We start from the raw sequence: 18,150 nt of genomic DNA on the forward strand, positions 1-18,150 counted from the left end.
GACAACAATTGGGCACCTATAAAAGGTTAAAACAGTAGTTATATAAAAATCCAGCTATAGTGCCGTCAGGACTAGAATTGGGGTTGTGCTATCATTTTCACAGTCCTCCGCAAAAGGCTGTGACATCCTCTGACTGATAGGACTCTGCTCTGCTAAGCTCTCTTGTGCCGGTTTTATCTCTTTACAGTAGAGTTTTAAAATGCATTTTCTGCTATAAGTGAATGTGAATTGTGCACTTCTGTCAAAAATATAACTATTTTTGTACTGTTTAAAGAAATACTTTACACACTAACCACTAAAAAATAAAGTGTTACTAGTAAAGGCAATACAACTATTTTGACACTTTTCACAATTAGTGAATATTCCTAAATTTGGAACAATCTTATGTGTAGAGGGGTATAATGAGCTGCTAAGTGCTTAATGCTTGAAATGAAGGTATTGTCACATTCAGTAATGCGCCCAAATAGCTACATCATAAATGATGACGAGGAAAGAAAATCTTCATCTAGTTTATTCAAAACAGAGACTGAATTATGCAAATTCTTATATTTCTAAAAATTAATTGATTAAGCGACTGTGTTATTACATTTTTTATTTAGAGGGTACCTTCCGTGAACCTCGATGAAAGTTGTCATTAATATGGAAATCATACTAGACAGTCAAGCAGTGGAAATGATGAAACATGGATGAGGTGGCAAACTTTAAATAGTCAATGTCTTGTAAAGTTTTGAAACAAGCCTTAAGATCTAAGAAGGTCTAGGACACCTGGGCTTTGTAGGTATACAATGCTATCCAACATCAAACACAAGGAGACTCTCATACTCATTCTCTTACATGCGCTGTACAGGTGGAGAAAACCTGACAAAGAGACACGCACACATGACAATGAAGCCTTGATATAAGAAAGATCCACTTATTCTTGTGTTTACTGACTCCCACATGCACCTGAGAAATTTTTGTAAGATTCATTGTGTCGCTGAAAAAGAGCTACCATAGTCCAGTGGATTTATAGATTACTAAAATTAAATTATTGGATAGTGTATTCATTAACGAATCTCTTCTCTTTAGTGCACATCTGCCAGCTTAAAGGGTTATTTGGATTCCCACAATGACGTTATTTTTCATAAAACACAGTAAATGCATACTTATTGTGAATATACAGACTAATCCCAACACAATGTTTCTTTCTTGTACATTTGTGTCCTTTTTCATCTCTGTCTGCCCCTCTGTGCATTAGTTTCAAAAAGCAGGATGGGCATTCCTATTAGTATCTGCTAAAACTGCATTTCCCAGCAGCACTTTGCTTCTCTTTATTGCAGGAGACCCCTTACTCCCTCTCCTGTATGATCCTGACTAACCAATCTCTCTGAGTTATCATCAAGCTAGTCTAAGTGTAGAATTTTCCTTATGGTTCTGTGCACTCTCTGCTCCTGTACAGTACTCTGCCTGGCTGATTTTATGTTCTGTCATCTACAGTAGGTTGCAAAAGTATTCACCCCCTTGGCTTAATCCCCAGGAGCACCATCAAATCCATTATCATCAAATCGAAAGAACATGGTAACACAACAAACCTGCCAAGTGAGGGCTGCCCACCAAAACTCTCAGTCAGGGCAAGGAGGGCATTAATTAGAGAAGCAGAACAGAGACCAAAGGTAACCCTGAAGGAGCTGCAGACTTCCCAAGCAGAGACTGGAGAATCTGTCCATACGACCACAATAAGTCGTACACTCCATAGAGGTGGAATTATGGAAAAGCGGGCAGAAAAAAGTCTTTACTTACAAACAAAAATTGTAAGGCTCGTTTTGAATTTTCCAAAAGACACGTGGGAGACTCCCCAAATGTGCTGTGGTTAGATGAGACCACAATTGAACTTTTTGGCCACCAAGCTAAATGCTATGTCTGGCACCAAACTAACACAGCTCATCACCCCAAGAACACCATCCCCACAGTGAAACATGGTGGTGGCAGCATCATGATGTGGGGATGTTTGTCTGCATGACAGACAGGGTAAATGGTCTGAGTTGAGGGGAAGATGGATGGTTCGAAATACAGGGATATTCTTGAGCAAAACCTGTTTCAGTTTGTCAGTGATTTGAGACTGGGACGGTGGTTCACTTTTTAACAAGGCAATGACCCAAAGCATACTGCTAATGCAACATTAAAGTAGTTTAAGGGGAAACGTGTAAATGTTTTGGAGTGACCTAGTCAAAGCCCAGACCTTAATCCAATTGAGAATCTGTGGTCAGACTTGAAGAATGCTGTTCACTAGAGGATACCATCTAACTTGAAGGAGCTGGAGCAGTTTTGCCCTGAGAAATGGGCAAAAATCCCAGTGGCAAGATGTGGAAAGCGATTTGCAACTTTAGGGGTGTGAATAATTATGTACACTGAAGTTTTCAATTATTTGGTCATATTTGTTGTTTGCTTCACAAGAAAAAGAAAACCAAATATTCATAATTGTTGGCATGTTCTTTACATGAAATGATGCTAGCCCTCAAAAAAACTGTGAAATTCCACATTGTGAGGAAGCAAACCACGAAAATGCCAAGGGGGTGAATACTTTCGCAAACCACTGTACATCAGTATAGCGGCTTGTATGATTTTACCTTATTGTTAGCTGGTTTCTAGCTGAGCTCAACTTCCCTGCACACTTTCACAAAGGAGCTTGTAAAAACTAGGCAGTGCAGAACAGAGCTGTTTGTTGCTTGCTGCCGACAGAGCTGTTAAATAATGTTAAACTGCAAATGCTGCTTTGTTGATAGATATGGTAGAGGCCGTATGCATCAACAAAGAACCATTTGCAGTTTCACACCACTAAACAACAGGCAACAAATACAACTTAGCTTTGCACTGCCTCCATTGTGGAGTGCACGAAAATTGAGCTCCCTGATGTCTTATTCCAGAGAAATCCACATTTTTACCAAGCTGTAAATAAGCTGTCAAGATCTATAGGTTGGACACATATCTCAATCAGAATCTGCATCCAGAGCTTATTTTAAATGAAAGGGGGCATTGCCAGTGTGATTTATGTAATGACTGACAGTCTGTACTCCCGATCTCACTGCAGAGCCTTTTGGAAGCAGATTTTCAGGAAGATCTGGGTCCAGCCCATAGATCTTAACATTTCATTTACATATTAAAAAAAATGGATTTTACTGGCATCAGATATCATATCGCAGATATCAAGGTATAATTTTATTCTAGTTTCTATGACATTCGTGCTCTTATAGATTGCTTAGGAGGGTTGATCCTACTGACTGATTCCCTTTAAGGACCCATTTCAAAGGGAGGAAGATTACATTTTGTATAGTTCTCCATTTCTGATTAAATTTCAAGATGAAATAACTGGTTGGAAGTTTTATAACATTTACATGGATATATTAGTAAAGTTATGTGGAGTGCAGAGGGTGCTGTAGCACCTGTGCCCTGGTAAATGAAGGGGTGTCCCTAAGACACAAACATTATTACACAAAGGCATCAAACCTTCTAGATCAAGCATAACAGTCACAAATTTTGTTTCCGCTGTCTCGGGAGGTTGGGTTATATCCCGATTTCAACTGCGTCTGTTTACTTAGAACATAGATAGAGTGAAATATAATGGTGGTGAAAAGAACTGACAGATCCCAGGTAGCATTCTATTTAGGTAGAGCCTGAAGTCCTGAATGCTGTAGCAGGCCTTTCAGGCACTACCCAGGAGAGACCAATTCGGTAACACAGGAGCAGTGAGCAGGGATGTGACAGATACTGTAAGTGTGATGCTTGTGTGGGGGCATCAGTCTGTGTTGGAAGGACTGTATGGTCATCATACTGTATGGAGGACATCATACTGTGTGTAGAGGGCATCATACTGTGTGAGGGGGACTGTGGGGGCATCATACAGTGTAGGTGAATTTACTGTGAGTGTATATTACTGTGGGTAAGGACAATGGGGATATACTTTTTGGGAGGGAATGTACTGTGGGGGGCACCATACTTTTTGTGGGGAATGTACTTTGGGGACATCATACTGTGTGTGGGGGCCTGTGGTGACATCATACTGTATATGGAATGCTGTGAGAGTATCATATTGTGTGTGGGGGAACGTACTGTCAGAGGGGTATTATAGTCTGTGTGGGGGAATGTACTGTGGGTACATTTACATTGTGTGTGGAAGAATGTGCTATGATAGGGGCATCATACGGTGTGTGGGGCCTGTGGTGACATTATATTGTATATGGGGTGTTGTGTGATCATATTGTGTGTGGGGGAACGTACTGTGAGAGGGGCATTATAGTCTGTGTGGGGGAATGTACTGTGGGTACATTACATTGTGTGAGGAAGAATGTGCTATGATAGGGGCATCATATGGTGTGTGGGGCCTGTGGTGACATATTGTATATGGGGTGTCATGTGAGCATCATACTGTGTGTGGGGGAACGTACTGTGAGAGGGGCATTATAGTCTGTGTGGGCGAATGTACTGTGGTGACTTACACTGTGTGTGAGAGGCACTGTTGTGGGCTATGAAAGTAGTATCATACTGTGTGGGAACACTAATAAGCTTCACTAGGACTAATATATCTGTGTGAGCACTTATGAATGAGTGGGTGAGATTAGGGAAGTGGCTTAGTGCAAAATAGAAATTGCCATGGTGCACTATGTACGCCATAGTATGTGGCCCTCTTTCCTGTCTTTCAAAGTTGGAAGGTATGTACCAAGGCAGTGCAGAGGTATGATGATAGTTATAATTGCTCAAAATATCATAACTGTTACACTAGTGAATTGGATACCTTAATATATTGTATATTGACCGTTCAAACTGTGAAGTTATTGCCCACAATGACACATATTGGTAAAATGGAGTCTAATGCAGATTTTGCCCCAGGACTCAAAAGTTGCAGGTAAATTAATTTGCAAGTTTCATTTTTACAGTTTTGCTCAAAAGTTTACATACCTCGGCAGAATTTTTGCTTTCTTGGCCTTGTTTCAGAGAATATGAATGATAACCAAAAAACTTTTTCTCCACTCATGGTTATGGGTTGGGTGAAGCCATTTATTGTCAAACTACTGTGTTTTCTCTTTTTAAATCTTAATAACAACCAAAAACATCCAAATGACCCTGATCAAAAGTTCACATACCCTGGTGATTTTGGCCTGATAACATGCACAAAATTTGCCACAAATGGGTTTGAATGGCTACTAAAGGTAACATCCTCACTGTGACCTGTTTGCTTGTAATCAGTGTGTGTGCATAAAAGCTGAGTGAGTTTCTGGGATCCAGACAGACTCTTGCATCCTTCATCCAGCAACTGACGTTTCTGGATTGTGAGTCATGGGGAAAGCTAAAAAATTGTCAACGGGAAAAGGTAGTTGAACTGTATAACACAGGAAAGGGATACAAAAAACTATCCGATGAATTGATATTGCCAGTCAGCAACATTCAAACTGTGATTAACTAATGGAAAATCAGGGGCTCTGTAAAAACCAAACCACGGTCAGGTAGACCAACAAGAATTTCGGCCACAACTGCCAGGAAAATTGTTCAGGATGCAAAGAAAAACCCACAAATAACATCAGCTGAAATTCAGGACTCTCTGAAAACTAGCGGTGTGGCTGTTTCAAGATGCACAATAAGGAGGCACTTGAAGAAAAATGGGCTGCATGGTCGAGTCGCCAGAAGAAAGCCATTACTGCACAAATGCCACAAAGTATCTCGCCTACAATACGCCAAACAGTACAGAGACAAGCCTCAAAACTTCTGGAACAAGGTAATTTGGAGTGATGAGACCAAAATTGAACTTTTTAGCCACAACCATAAACGTTACATTTGGAGAGAGGTCAACAAGGCCTATGATGAAAGGAACACCATTCCTACAGTAAAGCACGGAGGTGGATCGCTGATGTTTTGGGGATGTGTGAGCTACAAAGGCACAGGAAACTTGGTAAAAGTTGAAGGAAAGATGAATGCAGCACGTTATCAGCAAATACCGGAGGCAAATTTGCACTCATAAGCCCGGAAGCTGCGCATGGGACGTACTTGGACGTTCCAACATGACAACGATCCAAAACACAAGGCTAAGTCTACCTGTCATTGGCTACAGCAGAACAAAGTGAAGGTTCTGGACTGGCCATCTCAGTCTCCTGATCTCAATATCATTGAGCCACTCTGGGGAGATCTCAAGCGCGCAGTTCATGCTAGACAGACCAGGAATTTACAGGAACTGGAGGCTTTTTGCCAAGAAGAATAGGCAGCTTTACCATCTGAGAAAATAAAGAACCTCATCCACAACTACCACAAAAGACTTCAAGCTGTCATTGATGTTAGAGGGGGCAATACACGGGATTAAGAACTGGGGTATGTGAACTTTTGATCAGAGTCATTTGGATGTTTTTTGGTCGTCATTAAGATTTAAAAAGAGAAAACACAGTAGTGTGACAATAAATGGCTTCACCCAACCAATAACCATGAGTGGAGAAAAAGTTTTTTGGCTATCATTCATATTCTCTGAAACAAAGCCAAGAAAGGAAAAATTCTGCCGGGGTATGTAAACTTTTGAGCACAATTGTATTTTGTCATTGTACCATAGACATATAGAGCTGAATAGTCAGACTAGGCAGATGAGTAAATTTAATGAACAGACTAGGCAGATGAGTAAATTTAATGAACTTTTTTACTCTGGAAGTCATCATCACATAGCGAAGAACTGGATATGAGAGAAAAATGCACTTTGACACATTAATGTGAACGATTTGCTTTAGATTAACTTTAGAATGAATCCTATAAAACATGAATAGATACACTTCATAGTATCACGGTTCTCAGTCTGCTATGTTTGTTTTGTCTCCATTGATCTTCCTTCATGACCGTTTCATCTAGGTAGCTGGAATGTGGAAGAACAATCTCCTAAAAGCCTGACTCAGCTGACTTGAAATATATAAAGGCTTCTCTAAACCAAAGCAAACGTCCGCAATTCAAAGACTGCAGGTGTCGTACAACAACAATAGATCTGAGCTCATGCACCCAAAGCATCCTCAAATCCAAAGTGGTTTAGCTGCATCTTCATAGATAACAGGACATCTGACAAAGGCGTCCGCACAGTGATTGGCTACACAATTTATTATTATGGAAATGATCTCCCTTATGGATCTTCTTGTGCATGTACAGTATATCAGAATCTTCTGGGGACACCCTTGCTCCTTAGCGACATTAAATTTCCTCTGCTGTGGAGATATTAGCTAGTAAAGTTTATAGCACCCAACAGTGCGGACATTTACTTTTTCCCTTGCATGACATTGCCTAATCATAAGCAGGCAGCATCATTCAGAAAAAAACGCCCTCATGATAGGTTAGAACCTGATACCCTCTGTGATATGGAAAGACTGATGTGTCTACCCAGGTCACACAGATCCCACTACCAGCACCTACTGTCATTACAAATTCAGGAGAAAAGCAGATCTGTGTGACCTTGGGAGGGGAGGAGAGCAGAGCTGTGTGTCATTACATACACAGCTCTGCATCTATCCCAGTCATCGGGAATACTGCCTTGATAGCTGGCATAGATCCAGAGTAGTGTGACACTCCGCAGCTCTCCTCTCTCATCACTGTCAGTATGTGGAGGGAGCAGAGCTGTGTCATTACATACAATGCTCTGAAGTATTCCGCAATGCCTGGGATAGCGGTAGAGCTTTGTATGTAATGACTTATAGCTCTGCTCTCCTACTGCACTTGCAACTACAGTAGGTGCTGGCAGTGAGATCTGTGTGGGTAGACACATCAGTCTTACCATATCACACAGAGACAGCTGGTTATTACATTCTCAGGGTGCGTTTTCTTTTTTTTTCCCTGCATGATGCTGCCTGCTTATGATTGGGCAATGTTATACTAGAAAATGTAAATGATGATAAAATATCTGCAACAGGTATGGGAAATTTAAAAAAAAAAAATGTTTTTTCCAGCTCTGCAGCCACTATTCCATAATGTGAAAGGTCCTCTTTAAAGAGTAACTAAGCTTTTATTTTTTATATCACAGACACATGTCAGTTCTGAACCCAGTCACGGATCAACATTACCCATCCAAGTCTATAGATCTGTGATAATCACAGACAGTACACGGATGGAGTCAGCGTAGAATCCGTATGCTGTCCATGATTACCATTGGAGGACCTTTGTCATTTATTTATTTTTTCATCAGTGTGCAAATTGTCTCTTCAAAGAGGAAGAGGAATAGAACTATATTGCCACCTATAGGAAGTAGCAATCCTAAAAGTTAATATCGACCCTTTAACGAGCCTTGTCACATGACTTAGGATAAAAGCCAGAACCAGAACCTCAATTTGCAGACACTGTGTTTCGGGGTACTGTCCCTCATCAGTGCAAAGAGGCGTTTGATCTGTATTACAGCTTAAAAGCCTCCTCACCTTGACATGCTTAACATGTCACTCTCCACAAAGAGAAACGTTACCCCTTGGATACCGGTCTGACACCTCTCACCCAGCCAATCCAGGTCTCCCACTTTGCAATGACGAGGGGCAGTATCCCGAAACGCAGTGTCTGAAAATTGAGGTTCTGGCTTTTATCCTAAGTCATGTGACAAGGCTCGTTAAAGGGTCAATATTGACTTTTCTGATTGCTACTTCCTGTAGGTGGCACTACAGTTCTAGTCCTATTCCTGTCTGAAGAGACAATTTTCATGTTTCCCAGAGGAGCAGTGCGGCTTAAATGTCTCCTCACCTTGACATGCTTAACATGTCACTCTCCGCAAGAAGAAACATTACCCCTTGGATAACGATTTTTTCATCAGTGAAATTCCCTGAGGAAACACTGATGGAGAAAACTGGCACCCTGACCAAATCCTGATGAAAGTCAGATCCAAAACACTGATGAACAACGGTCTGAGTTTTTATGTATGAGAAAAATCTTCTTAGTATGAGAAGTCAACGTTGTGCTGTTTTCTGTTAAGCCTCTGTGAATTTTATGAATAAATTGATAACTGAGTGTTACCAGTTGGGGGTGAGTCCCCACCCAGTTGGAAATTGTCCAATCAGTACTGCTAGAGTCAGACTGTGAAGATACACACCTCTTTGATGAAAAGAATGGTAACACCCAGTTGTCAATGTGTTAATACATTTCTAGAGTGAACAGCAAAAGATCAGCACAATGCACAGGTATAAGCAATGCTCCAGAACATTTATCTCATGGAGAATATAAGTATTTCATGTACTAAAACAGACACCTCAGGAGAGATGACGAATCCTTTTAGTTTCAATCATAAATTCAAAATACAAAAAAATATATAAAAAGTTGTGCAATAGTACTAAGATATACAACTAGGCTTTACTGTACCTAAAGTAGTAGCCAAAACTGGAAAATTAAACCCATATTCAGAATAAACTAATTTAATTAGATTTTTGGGGTAGCAAAAAAGCAATAGATAATCCTATAAATACCACCAAATCATATGGAATAAAGTATAAAATTGATATCAAAGTATGTTTAAACTTTATTAATGAATAATTACAAACACAACTACAAAAGACAAAAAATAGTTCCCAGAGTAAAGACTGACTTCTGTGCCTTAGCCCTGTACATCAATATCCTAGCCAAGGCAGACTGACTTGTAGCCCTCACGGCACCCACCGCCCATAGCACATGCGCTGTTATGTCCCATCATCTATCACAACTATACAAGTAACACACTGTGTCAGATTTTTGGGACGGGTCATGTATAACTGGCACTGCCCTGTGCCACATTTGTTCCCTGTCAGTAGAAGGCTTGTATTAAGTCACAGACTGAAGTGTTTACTTGAAAGTCTGAATATCTGCTTAATGTGTAGAACGCTGCAGACTAAAACAGTTGCCATTGGCAAACTATGTCTGAGAAAAACAGAAAAGATTAAACGATCAGATTTCCCTTTATTTCCTAACAAGCAGCACAACAGCTGCCCCTTCTGGATTGCAGCAACTGTTACTTCCACGTACAACAAACTTTCTGTTTTCTGAAGGGGTTTTCATAGATCGACGGCATGTGCTATGGATTAATCCGGTAGCAAAGGGCCATTGTGTAGCAGGACTCATTACTTCATTCTTCAATAAGGTAAAACGAATTGCTGCTTGTCAAATATCACACCACATCCAGAAATGGTTGGTAGGTGTATTGATCATAGGGCTATAGCCGAGCGGGATTTGTCATTTAAAGGCGTAGTTAATAGGTAGTAAGTTTACTCTCAGTCCAAAGTAAAACCACAGATAACACTTGTTATCCTTAGAAGCTCATCCAAATCCAAAACTGAAATCATCTACATCTGATACACTTAGCCCTGCTACATCTGCATCACTTTCTCAAAACTTAGCAACTGTGCCCATTACTGTGTGCCAGTACCTAGATGACCTGTCTAGAACCTATGTGAATGGAAGTAGCTTCTTGATGGGAATCTATGTGGTGGGATGGGACATGTCTCATTAAATATATCAGACATTATTGTTAGAAAAATGGTTCAATACTCCAAACACAGTGATTATAATAATCCATGTCACATGGCACCTAAACAGGAAAGGGTTCTTTACAGTCAGAGCAGTCGGACTGTGGCATGCCGACCACAAGAGGTAGTAATGGCCGACGCTATAATAGCTTTCAAAAAATGGCTGAATGATTTCCCCAATACAGGTAACATTGTGAGTTACAGTTAAATTAGACAAAATGTTACACCTATAGTACTACATTTAGTACGATAATAGTAATTACATAACTAGTATCATAATTAGGTTTGATCCAGGGTTCTAGGACTGATCGCCTTTTCTCGGAGTCAAGAAGCAAATTTTCCCTGTGACGTAAATTGGCTGAAGGTGTCCTGGGGTTTTTGCCTTCTTTTGGATTTAGGCATAGGGATTTTAGTAATACCATTATTAGATTCATAAGAGTAATACAAAATATAAAACTAATTAAAAAATTATAAACGGGTTCATTTTTAATTGTAAAAGAGCAGCAGCAATAAAAATGGTAATAATAATACATTTGTTAGTAAGTTAGTGTAATGTTAGTGTGGGGAGTACAATTGGGGGAGAAAAGTTGAACTTGATGGACCTAGGTCTTTATTCAACCTATGTTACTATGTTACATGGTGCAAATCAGTATCTGGCATGCAGCTATGTCTCCCGACTTCCCTATACACATTAACACTTGGCTTGGCTGAGCGTTTAGTTGTTTTCATTGGGAAGAGAGGAAAAAGACGCTTACAGACACATCAGGTGGCGGCTTATCTCACCTGAAAATAAAAGGATTGGAGATTGAAATTGCAATTGCCCAAACCCTTTCTCCCTCAACATCATATGTCAGGGAAAAGTTTTGGAGACCCACATACCGATCAGATGGTCGGCTGGTCCAATTTGCTGTATACTTATAAAGCGTACAAGTTTAATTCATGCACATATCCACAAATGAACCATATGGGCACAGCTTAATGCCAAAGATGCATAGGTGTCTTGCCCCAATGGGGCATAATTCTCACCTCAGAAGTCTCAGAAGGGCTGCTGCCCTCACATTTCCCTCCTCCGAAACTGTGTTCTGAAATGTGCCTCCATGGAGCCCTTTACCATTGTACCTCCCTAAATTCCTGCATAAATATCAGGAACATTCACCCATATCAGTTTTTCCTTCTAGTGAAAGATAACAAAACACATAGAAAGCAGTGAGAAACAACCAATACAGCCATTACATCTTCTCCAGAGGTCTCCAAGCTTTCATCGGGCACTAAAAGGCCAATTGTTTTCAATAAAATTCCTCTTGAACTAGCACAATTCTTGTAATCCATTAATATATCATTGACACCTTATGGAAAAGTTGTATGTGATATTACCAGAGGAGACCCCAGAATGTAATTATATAGATAATTAAAATCCACTGTAGCGATAATTGTACTCAGCGGCCTAATGAACATTCCTCTCCTGTAGACATCTCCCAGGAATCATTTGCATCATGACATGAATAGGGGGGAGCTGTCTCCTTCCACACAGATTGGCACAGCTCCGCAACAAGCTGTTTGTAAGAAAAGATGAAGAAAAGGAAGCATTTACTTGCAGAATACTGAAGAGTGTGTCATCTTACTGCAATCCTGCTAAATTTGTTACTATGCTGACACATGTAGCGGAGTATTGCGCTATACTACGATGGGGCAAAGCAAGCTTTTGTTATAGTCCACGTTTTAAGTTCCATCTGTAATATATCAGTGTTTATGCATGGCCCTTTATGTCATTCATGTAAGTAAATGCCAGAACCTGGTGGAATGCATGGGAATTATAGGCATGAAGAATGGTGGGAAAGTAGACAAGGTTACAGATGATGAATAAACATCTAGCTAAAAAGCATTAAACCATAGAGAATGACTAGAAAAAAAGCCCAAATAAGCTTCATGTGGTCATATACAGTGCCTTGAAAAAGTATTCATAACCCTTGAACGTTTCCACATTCACATTACACCCACAAACTTAAATGTATTTTATTGGGATTTTATGTGACATACCAATAAAAAGCAGCAAGTACTGTATTTGTGAAGAATAAAGGAAATGATACATGGTTCTCTAAATATTTTAAAAATATAAATCTGAAAATCGAGATTTGTATTCAGCCCTCTGTAGTCTGGAACCCCTAAATAAAATCCTGAGGGATCAATTGCCACAAGAAGTCACATAATTCATAAACTGAGTCCACCTGTGTTTAATTTATTCTCAGTATAACTACAGTTATTCTGTACAGTTGTTCTGTGAAGGCCTCAGAGATTTGTTTGAGAACATTAGAGATCAAACAGCAGAATGAAAACCAAGGAACCAAAGAACACACCAGACAGGTCAGAGATAAAGTTTTGGAGAAGAGTAAAGCAGGGTTAGGTTATAAAAAATAGCCAAAGCTCTGAACATCTCATAGAGCACTGTTCAATCCATCAACAAAAAATGAAAGGAGTATGGCACAAGTGCAAACCTAAGAAGACATGGCTGTCCACCTAAACTGACATCTAATGTAATGAGAGCACTAATTAGAGAAACAGCCAATAGGCCCATGGTCACTCTGGAAGAGCTGTAGAGATCCACAGCTCATGTGGGAAAATCTGTCCACAGGACAACTATTAGTCAAATACTCCACAAATCTGGTCTTTTTGGAAAAGTGGCAAGAAGAAAGCCATTTTTGAAAGCAAGCCATAAGAAGTCACGTTTTCAGTTTGCAAAAAGCCATGTATGGTATACAGCTAGCATGTGGAAGAAGGTCAGATGAGACCAAAGTGTGGCGGAAAACTAACACTGCACATCAGCCTGAAAACACCATCCCCACCGTCAAACATGGTGGTAGCATCATACTGTGGGGATGCTTTTCCTCAGCAAAGAAAGGGAAGCTGGTCATAGTTGATGTGAAGATTGATGAAACTGAATATTGAGCAATCCTGGAGAAAACCTGCAGAAGACTTGAGACTGGGGCGTAGGTTCACCATCCATTAGGACAGCGACCCTAAACATACTGCCAGAGCTACAATGGAATAGTTTGGATCAAAACACATTCATGTGTGTGACTGGCCCAATCACAGTCCAGACCTAAATCCCGTGGAGAATATGTGGCAAGACTTGAAAATTGCTGATCACAGACACTCTCCATCTAATCTCACTGAGCTAGAGTTAGTCTGTAAAGAAGAATGGTAAAAAATGTCAGCTTCTAGATGTGCAAACCTGGTAGAGAAATACCCAAAAGACTTACAGCAGTAATTGCAGTGAAAAGGGTCCTACAAAGTATTGACTCAGGGGGTTGAATAGAAAAACACGTCACAATTTTCAGATTTATATTTTTAAAATATTTAGAAACCATGTATCATTTCCTCTACACTTCACAAATGCTTGGTACTTTGCTTTGTTGTATATCACATGCAATTCCAATAAAATACATTTAAGTTTGTGGGTGTAACATAAAAAAATGTGGAAAAGTTCACAGGGTATGAATACCTTTTCAAGGCACTGTACCTATCCTTATGCATAAAAGCCATACATATAAAATGAGGCAAAAGTCAGTTTTCAGTTATAAGTGAATTTTATTCTCTATAGTGGATTTTAGGATGATGGAAGAAAAAAGTAAAAAATAAGAGAAAATGTAGCATATCAGAGCCAACTCGCAGGTCTAAGACATAATGGTAACAGTCTTAAAGGGGTTGTCCTCTTTCACCTATTTGTAGCCGTCAGGCTCAGTTTTGTTTAAAATAACAAAGTGAGGTTCATTTACCCTCCATGGGTCCAGCCCCACCTCTCCACCACTGATTTGTACTCTGTCAACAGCGCTTCAGGCAGTTACTGAGCTCAGCGCCTCATGCTGCCTACATTGGCAGACCCGCTGAGCTGTGATTTGCTTAAGTGGTGATAACTGTAGCATCGACGTCTCTGCCTCCTGCTGGGCAGAGACGCCGTTCCCCTCACCGCCGCGGTCCAGGTCAGGCGTCCTCCCGCTCCCCTGCTTCTGTGGCGCGCACTGCACGCAGCTTCCCGGGCTCTGTGCTGAGGGTGCGCGCTCCCTCCCTCTTAAAGGGGCTGCTCGCGCCGTCCAATAGTGTCCCCGGTTAATGGCCGGAGGACTGCCCCTATATTAGGCACCTACTCCAATATGGAGGTGCCTGTGCAATGGTTGTTGTTCCGTGTGCTAACACTTGCTTAAGCCCTCAGGTCCCAATGCCTGTCAGTCCTGCCCGCCAGTCTGCCTGTCAGTCCTGCCGCCAGTCTGCCTGCCAGTTACCTGCCGTGCTCACCAGCCTGCTTACCTGGAAGCACCTGCCTGTTACCTGTTGTGCCCACCAGCCTGCTTACCTGGAAGCACCTGCCTGTTACCTGTTGTGCCCGCCAACCTGCTTACCTGGAGCTCCTGCCTGTTACCTGTTGTGCCCACCAGCCTGCATTCCGGGACCACCCATCTGGCTATCTGCCGAACCAGCCTGCTTATCTACCCGGTCCACTCGTCAGCCTTCCAGCCGTGCACATTCGCTGTACCGGTCAGTTCCTGCCATCTGACCCATGGGAGTCACCTGCTCTCACACAAGGTCGGTCCCAGAGTGGCACCTGGTCCCCCTGCGCGGTCCCTCCCTGGTTCACGGAGTCGAATGAGCCGCCGTGCGACCTTGGTCAGGCCGAGTAGGTACTTAGTCACTTCCCTCTGGCCCCTCCTTGCACCGAAGCACAGAGGTTCCACCACCCGGACCAGTAACAATACCCTCTGCAGCTGATCGACAGAGACCCTGTGCAACAGTGGAGAGAGAACACTGTATGCTTGGAGGGTGAATAAAGCATAAAAAAAATTGTTATTTTTACACATAACTGTGCTTAACAGCTACTGTAAACATAGGTGAAAGGGGACAACGTAACATCAAAAAGGGTTATGTCATTAAGAAAATCCTGGTCCATATGCCCTAGAAGAGCAGAGGAAAGTCACAGAAGGAGGCTACACTCATCTTGACAGGCCAGATCAGAAGCTGCTAAGAAAGGCTCCTGCTTTGGACCTAGCTCACCAATATACAGTATATCACATGATTGGTGTTTTATTCAAATTGCTGGTATGCAATACTTGATCAACCCCACAATGGCATCTGCATTTTACCTTGCAATAGCATCTAATCATTCAGGGTTTCTGAAGAAGTACCGTAATCACGTGATTGCCAGGCTGAGATCAATAAAAAAAGGATTGTCTTATGGGACAACCTCTTTTATTGTCTTAAAAGAATTTTGGGGGTTCTTCTTTTCTGACTCACATGTTGTCACGGGTGTGTCAGAAGTGACAGACAGTAACCCAGCAGCTGGTTGCAGGAGATCTCTTCGTTTGGCATTACAGATTACTTCTTAGAAGCTGTATCTCTAGGACCCAGCGGCTACCTTCATTTGGCTAATTAACACCCTGGCCCGGGTGTGTAAATACCTGCTGTGTGCCAGAGGGAGGTGACAGCGATATTCATTTCCCCTTGTGAAGGCTTGAGCAAGAGCAGTACTTCTTCCTCTCTGGTGCTAGAGGACGTGTGCGCATTTGTCTGGAGTTGACTAAAGCTAAGTGATTTCCCTTGTTTGTCCCCCCTTGTTGTCTTTTAGTGTTCTGTGGGGATCGACTAGTGCCCTTTCCCTCCCTTCCCTAGCCTGAGCCTAACGCCAGGGAAAGACAGGGCGAGGTACGCATGCGGCGATTGGTGAAGAACCAATATAGGGACGTTAGTGGAGACAGGGTGATACTAGATCAGCCTAGGAGGTCTCCACTCCCCCCTTTCCCTAGAGTCTGGGCTCCCTTTCCCTCTTCCCTTTGTGTTGCACTTAGTCTTTCCCACACCTGCGTGACACACATGCCACACAGTACTGTAGTCTATATTGTATAACACACCAAAGGGAAATACATCCAATAGCACATTAGTGAAGTCATGTTCCTAATGGCACATTAGTGTAGTCATGACCCGATGTGATCCTTCCATTCATGCACATTAGCAATTTATAGGTTACGATTTACATACCCTATTTTTAGTGGTTAGTAACAGAAAATACTTTGGAAACCTACAGATGTATTCTATGCACAATATTTATGAATGTTAAAGGGGTTTTCCAGGCTAATCCAAAGTCACCATTATCAGGTCGGAGAAGGTCCAACATCTGACACCCCTAACGATCAGTCGTTCTCAGCTATTGCAGTGGCTGGATGAAAACAGTAAATAGAGCTGCAATCAGGTTCTGACAATCAGCTCGTTTCAGGAGCTGAAAATAGCTGATCGATGGGGATGTCGGATGTTGGATCTCCTCTGATCCAATATTGATTACCTATCTGTAGTGTAAGTTATCAATATTTTAAACCTGTAAAACACCTTTATAAACATTCATAGAAATACTGTACGTTCAGTTTATCACCTATTTATTGGTGACTAAAAGCCTTGTTTCTGCAAGCCATAGCTCCTATATAAATGATTATGAAGCCAATGAGATAGGAACAATAAATGACATCGCTCATATCTGCATTGACCTATAAATGACTACTCCACCAGATGCCTCCTAGAAGAATCAAGCCTAGTTCATCTACAGACTGTACAGGCATTATAACCGGTCAGCCATTAATGATGCTCCTATTGTACGACTGTCACTTAAATGCCATTACACAAGTTTTGTTCACTGATGGAGACTTTGACCGCTTTTAGGAACCAGTTTTGAGTGTTGAACATTTTCTTTACATGATCATATGGTTACATTTTACCTTCATCACTGGACACACATATTCTGTATACTGTCTTTATTTTTATTTACATTTTCTTTAAATGTAAAATGAGTGTGGATACATAAGTAAAAATGTATACAACGCCCTATAAAAAGACCCACCCATGTCTGTATTATGGCGTACGGATCCGTATTGTACCAATAACATAATTCTGTAAGACATACCGTTCCTCATTATGCATCAAATTTTCAACTGACAGCTTTTATTGTTGGATCTGTAAAACATATCTGATTTCAGGTTTTCTTGCCTAGTAGAGGACACAGTGTGCTGTGTGGAGGCACCTTTGCCTGAAGCTGTGAGGACTCCTTATTCCACGGTACAGACTTCATGCACATGACCTTAGAGTTCTTGCCCTACAAGACATTATAGGGGTAATTCATCAAAGTGTTTTCATGAGAAAACTGGTGTAAACTATTTTCAAAGTCGCAAAAAATTTTTCAGAACGCTGAGTTACACAAAAATTTAGCGATTTTTGGCTTTTTCACGCTATTTTAAATACCATAGAGAAGATGTGGCAAATTAGTTAAGTGGCTTTTTAATGCAGTAAGAGCATCATACTCCAGAAAGCGACTTCATTAAAACCAGTCTTAATGATTCGGACCCTAAATGTGTTATAAACCAAAGTGTCACAAAGAAAAGTGTTGCTATAGTCCAGTCCAGGGTTAGTTTAGATATACACATCAAGACATAGTCATATTTCTTTAATGAAATATAGACATTTTTGGAAATGTGTATTAGAAACTGTATGTTTCATGGGTTCTCATTTGAAATCTAAGCACATTTAAAGAGGTTTTCCAGGATTTTAATATTGATGACCTATCATCATGATAGATCATCAGGGACCAACTCTTGACATCCCACATTGAGATGACCGGACTGGCCACTGAGTCCTCTTTAGTGCTTATTAGACACAGCTTTGT

At 41.1% G+C, this 18,150-nt stretch overlaps 1 protein-coding gene across 4 annotated transcripts in view; it reads right to left on the minus strand.

Annotated features, from left to right (window-relative positions):
• MEGF10 (multiple EGF like domains 10) overlaps positions 1-18,150 on the minus strand; it is a 132,630-nt gene that overhangs the window by 92,388 nt on the left and 22,092 nt on the right. For 3 of the 4 annotated variants that reach the window (XM_073676619.1, XM_073676614.1, XM_073676628.1), the window contains exon 2: positions 17,395-17,583. The exons of the other annotated variant lie outside the window; for it this stretch is intronic. In XM_073676619.1, coding sequence (XP_073532720.1) covers positions 17,395-17,404 — 10 coding nt within the window. In that variant the 5' untranslated portion in view covers positions 17,405-17,583. The remainder of the gene's footprint in view (positions 1-17,394; positions 17,584-18,150) is intronic. 4 annotated transcript variants of the gene reach the window in all.

Source organism: Phyllobates terribilis, unplaced genomic scaffold (genome assembly GCF_046119375.1).
Source record: "Phyllobates terribilis strain yellow unplaced genomic scaffold, ASM4611937v1 Scaffold_1__5_contigs__length_1240528914, whole genome shotgun sequence".
NCBI classification, from domain to species: Eukaryota; Metazoa; Chordata; class Amphibia; order Anura; family Dendrobatidae; genus Phyllobates; species Phyllobates terribilis.